Source organism: Quercus robur, chromosome 8 (assembly GCF_932294415.1).
Source record: "Quercus robur chromosome 8, dhQueRobu3.1, whole genome shotgun sequence".
Taxonomy (NCBI): domain Eukaryota; kingdom Viridiplantae; phylum Streptophyta; class Magnoliopsida; order Fagales; family Fagaceae; genus Quercus; species Quercus robur.
Window position 1 is genome coordinate 55,291,957 of NC_065541.1, and position 5,520 is coordinate 55,297,476.

The window sequence follows — 5,520 nt, forward strand, 5'->3', positions numbered from 1 at the left end:
CTTCTTGGTCGATTTGGTAACTGCTCGGATCATTGATTGATCGCATTGAATAACTCTCTGCCTTCGTCAGTGATGATGGCTTCCTTCGTTGTTTCTGATTACTTCGTCATGGATGATTCTCCCGTCAGTAATGTTATGTTCGTCAGCTGGATGTAGAGTCGTCATTCCCGTCAGTTGCCCCCCAGGTTCTGGGGTCGTCGGTGACCCGTCATGACGATCACAGAAGATGAAAAGTTTTTCTTGTGACTCTTTGGGGTTCTGTTCCGCCTTTAATGCTTAGTGGCGGCGCTACACGCAATCATGGCCACGTGGCGCTTGATGGTCTGTGGAATTAATGGCATGACCCTTGGGTTTCCCGCTGGTTTTTCAATCGTTTTTGACCCACATTTAAAACTTCTCCTTTTCAACTTTTCGTTTATTTCTCAGAGAGCAAAAGCAAACCAATTTTTTAGTGATACTCTGAATACTTTGAGGCTTCCTTTCTTCTCCGATTTGCCTTGCGCTGCTTTCTGCCGTTCCGCCATTGGAGGTACGTTCTTCTTTCCTTTTTCTTTCTTCTTTTTCTTCTTTTACTGTATAATTTCTGATTTGCTATTCCCTTTTCGCTTCTATTCTGGTGTTGGCTTTTGTTTTTCTTTTGGGGTTTCAGTTTCGTACCTTGTTTTCCTTTTGATTTCTGTATTTTCCATGGTTGATAGCTTAGAAGTTAGGATAGCTTGCCCGTCGATCTCCTTCCTTTTTGCGCGTCTAGGGGGGTCTTTGGGTACTTACCCTTTTTTAGAAAATTTTGTGTACGAAGGCAATAGTCTGAGCGTCGTTTTGAGTGATTTGTTGCCGTTGCTCCGTCAATCGCTAAATTGGTTTGAGGGTTTAGGAGGGAGAAGATTAATGTCTGAGGTTAGGTCTAGTGACCTCGAGACTGGGCTATCGTCCAGTGGTGGCCCGGCTGAAGGAGATACCGCCGTCTCTGGTTCTCGAGAGGTTAGGGCTTTTTATGCCCTTAGGGAGATTTGTGGTCTGGATGACGAGACCGTAAATAGATTTAAGGATAGGTTTCAATTTCCGTCTAGGGTTCGTGTTCGTCGTCCTAGGGAAGAAGATAGGGCTTGTCACTTCTTTCCAGGCGAAATATGCTTTTATGAGTCAGCCTTCACCTGTGGGCTTAGGTTCCCCGTCCACCCGTTCCTGATGGAACTTTTAGATCATTTTGGTATAGCCCCTGGACAGCTCATGCCAAATTCGTGGAGGATCGTCATCAACTGTATGCAAATATGGTTGGCCTCCAACGGGGATATGATCAGGATAGGTGAGCTCACCTACCTGTATCGTTTGAAAGAGTCTAAAGAGTGGGGGTATTACGAATTAGTCCCTTGGGAGAGAAAGATTAGGATCGTCAAGGGATTGCCCTCGTCATTCAGGTATTGGAAGTCGCGCTTTTTCTTTGTGTCTGGGGACGACTTCGAGACCCAATCTAGCAGTGATTGGGGTGATATCCCGAGGTTGCTCCGTCGGTGGGGAACCCCGACCTTAGGTGCGTCAGTATTTCTCCCCGTTGTTTCAATCTTGCCAATTTTGAAGTTCTGATCTTGCTGACTTCTTTGTTTCTTTGTTTGGTATAGTTAAGAGACGGCCTGGGCTGAAGAGACGATATAAGGAACGCATAGAGACCGCCATCGGGTACGCTGAGACGATTGAGAGCTGGGACGAGCTGGTTGACCCTCGATCTCTTGCGTTTTACAACCTTGGTCCTGACCCATCTCCTTTCGTTCTTCGTCAGCTTGGCATTGAAGGCAAAAAGAGTAAGTTTTAACTTCGTCAATGCTGATTCCCCTTATGTATAACTTCGTCAATGCTGATTCCCCTTACGTATACTTAAGCAATTTTTTGACACACTTTCTTCTTGCAGAGATGACGACAAAGTTCAACAAGGACATGTATGCAAAGATGAGGTCAAAGAAGGACGAACCCCTGTCCAATTTGGGAAAGAAGACTGTGCGAGTCACCGGGAAGGGTCCTGCTCCCATCCCGCTCAGCATCGTTCCTTCAATAGCTTCTGAGACGACGAGGACTGCCTCCCCGGCCGTTTCAATAGAAGAGATTCCTACTCCCGGCTCCAAAAGGCCGCGCGTGGTTGGCAAAGGAAAGGAGAAGACTGATATTCGTTCATCCACAATATGGGATGACGAGTCACTAGCCGTGGAAAGAGCTCACGAGGTCGTTACTTCAGCGGACTTGAAGGCTCTATCTGACTTGTCCTTAAACGATGTGGCTTCTCGTCACGTCCACAAACTTGTCCAGGTGTGGGGTTCTTCCCTCTTCATCTTTTTTTTTTTTTTTTTTTTTTTTATAGACGACTTCATAATTTCCTCCAGGTGCTGGGAGAGAGTATCCATATCACCGCTGAGTACCTCACTCAAGGGGCCAAAGTGGCGTCTCTGGCAACCCGGATGGAGGCTCTGGAGAAGGAGAACTCAGACCTGAGGACGAACCTGATCACTTCTATGGACGAGGCCACGACATTGAAGGAGAAGGTCAAGGTGCTGGAGGACGACCTCAGAGTTGAGCGCGGGTTGACTCAGGAGAAGGACGAGCAACTTCTGGCAGCCAAGGAGAAACTAGTGACCATCGCCGCTCGATCCGTGGAGGCTTTCCAGACCACTGACGAGTACAATACCGTGCTCTTCAGCTTGTATTTTAAAGGATTTGAGCTTCTCCGGAGGTACATGATCAAGCATCCTTCTGGAGTCAACCTGGAGAGCCTGGATTTGGAGGAGGTGGACAAGGAAATGGCCCTGGAGGAGGCGGCTTCGTCTTCTGCCCCCGGTGATGATGCTCCCGAACCTGTTGCTGACGTGCCGGCCAGTGAAGGCACAGCTGATGCTTGACTCTACATACTTAGAAATTTTTTTTTTTTTTTTTTTTTTTGTTTTATTGTGGGTGCCCGTCTTGTTTTGGGCCTTTCTTTTTGTAAATCTAATTTCCAAACAATTTACTTTATTTTGAAAACAATGATATTGGCTCAGTGTTTATGGGCTGGAATGAAGCGTACTTACTTTTCTTCTTGATGTTCTGGCTGATTTACATCCGTCCGTACTTTTTGTGCTTTGTTAATTAGTTGTTGATTTAATGCATTGTGCTCTTCCGTTAGCTGACTTCTGCCATTTGACTTATGACCGTCCAGGCGGACTCTTGTCACTTGGTCTTTTAACCAAAGTATTATGGTCGTCGGTAACTTACATCCGTCAAGGCGGAATCTTGTTAGTCTTTTTAACCATAGTATTATTGTCGTCGGTAACTTACATCCGTCAAGGCGGAATCTTGTTACTTTATTCTTTTTAACCATAGTATTATGGTCGTCGGTAACTTACATCCGTCAAGGCGGAATCTTGTTACTTTATTCTTTTTAGCCAGTATTATGGTCGTCGGTAACTTACATCCGTCAAGGCGGAATCTTGTTACTTAGTCTTTTAACCATAGTATTGTGGTCGTCAGTAACTTACATCCGTCCAGGCGGAATCTTGTTACTCAGTGATTTATAGGCCTCATGGTCGACCTGTACTGCCTGCGCAAAAACATTGAAGGAATAATACTTTTATTAACTTCAGTAACGAGTGCATTCGTGTATTACATTTACTCATGGTATTTCTTTAAATGCTCAATGTTCCAAGGACGAGGGAGCTTTCGTCCGTCCATAGTTTCCAGATGGTAACTTCCTTGCCTAGAGTAGTGAACGACGCGATATGGCCCTTCCCATGTAGGGCCCAGCTTCCCTTGAGTAGGGTCTTTAGTGGCTATAGTGACTTTGCGAAGGACGAGGTCCCCTATGGCCAGACGCCTGAGTTTGACCCTCTTATTGTAATACTCGGCCATTTTCTTTTGATACTGTGTCATTCTACTGGACGCATTGTCTCTTATTTCATCCAAGCAATCCAGGTTGAACCGCAGCCCCTCGTCATTGAGTCCCTCTCTGAAAGCTCCTCGCCTGATGCTTGTTACTCCAAGTTCTATTGGGATCACTGCTTCTGAGCCGTAGGTAAGCCTGAAGGGTGTCTCTCCTGTCGGGGTTCTGGCTGTAGTCCTGTATGCCCACAAGACACTAGGCAGTTCTTCTGGCCAGGCACCTTTTGCTTCGTCCAGCTTGGTTTTGATTATCTTGAGCAACGTCCTGTTTGTTACTTCCGTCTGTCCATTTGCCTGGGGGTGTCCCGGGGATGAGAACTGATTCTTGATCCCGAGGTCCGAGCAGAACTCTCTGAAGCCTTGGCTATCGAACTGCTTCCCATTATCAGATATGATCGTCAAAGGGATCCCGAACCTGCAGATAATGTTTTTCCACACGAAGCTCCGGATCCGAGCCTCAGTGATGGTTGCTAGGGCCTCTGCTTCAACCCATTTTGTGAAATAGTCAATAGCAACTAGAAGGAATTTTACCTGACCTTTACCTTGGGGCAGAGGACCGACGATGTCGATTCCCCATTGCGCGAATGGCCATGGGGAGGATATGGTCGTCATCTTCTCTGCTGGAAGCTGTTGTACATTTCCGTACCGCTGGCATCTGTTGCATCTTCTGACGAGGTTAGCAGCATCCCCCTGCATGGTTGGCCAAAAGTACCCCGCTCTTATCACCTTGTTTACTAGGGATCTGGGGCCGGCATGGTCGCCACAGACTCCTCCGTGTACTTCTTCTAGGATGTATTTGGCCTCGTCCTCGTTGACGCACTTCAGGTAGGGCATAGAGAAGCCTCTTTTGTACAAGACGTCATTTAGGATCGTGAACCTGGCTGCTCTCTTTTTGACCTTTCTGGCTTCGTCAGTATTCTGGGGTAAGTGCCCGTCTCGGAGGAAGGATATTAAGGGCGTCATCCAGGTGTTTGTGCTCTGGGTGGTGAGCACTGCCACCTCTTCAATACTTGGGTATTTCTGAACTTCTATTGCCACATCTGTGCTCGTCCTTCCTGCTTCTGACGACGCTAGTTTTGACACTTCGTCAGCTCCAATATTCTGGTTTCTTGGTATCTGGACGAAATCCGCTGTGTCGAACTCGTGGGTTAGCTGCCTTGTCAGTTTAAGGTATTTCTGCATCCTTTCTTCCTTTGCCTCGTACTCTCCACTGATCTGTCCGATTACCAGCTTTGAATCACTCTGGATAAGCAAGTTTTTGGCACCAAGAGCTTTTCCGAGCCTCAAGCCCGTCAATATTCCTTCATATTCGGCTTCGTTATTGGTGGCTGGGAACTCCAGTTGAACTCCATATTTCATCACTTCTCCGTCGGGGGTGGTTATGACGACCCCTACTCCCCCCCTCTTTTGGGCTGACGAGCCATCTGTCTGTATTATCCATTTATCAACTTCGTCGGTAGTTCCTTCTTCGTCTGGAAGAGTGAATTCAGCGATGAAGTCAGCCAGAGCTTGTGCCTTGATGGCTGCTCTTGGATGGTACTCGATGTCAAACTGACTGAGTTCGATTGCCCATTGGACCATTCTCCCTGCTGCTTCCGGTTTGTTCATTGACTTCTTGAT

At 47.0% G+C, this 5,520-nt stretch overlaps 1 protein-coding gene across 1 annotated transcript; it reads left to right on the plus strand.

Annotated features, from left to right (window-relative positions):
* Window positions 1-1,093: 1,093 nt before the first annotated feature.
* Window positions 1,094-1,961, plus strand: LOC126694047 (uncharacterized). The gene is made up of 2 exons (XM_050390071.1): window positions 1,094-1,531; window positions 1,620-1,961. Exons 1-2 carry the CDS (start codon window positions 1,189-1,191, stop codon window positions 1,808-1,810), a joined length of 534 nt encoding a protein of 177 aa, XP_050246028.1. The 5' UTR covers window positions 1,094-1,188; the 3' UTR covers window positions 1,811-1,961.
* Window positions 1,962-5,520: the final 3,559 nt, after the last annotated feature.

What these genes read in the sequence shown, in the direction of transcription:
- LOC126694047 (XM_050390071.1), top strand. Translation starts at nt 1,189, where the DNA reads ATGGAACTTTTAGATCATTTTGGTATAGCCCCTGGACAGCTCATGCCA. An exon ending in GTGGGGAACCCCGACCTTAG is followed by an intron (nt 1,532 to 1,619) that starts GTGCGTCAGTAT and finishes TGTTTGGTATAG; the next exon opens with TTAAGAGACGGCCTGGGCTG.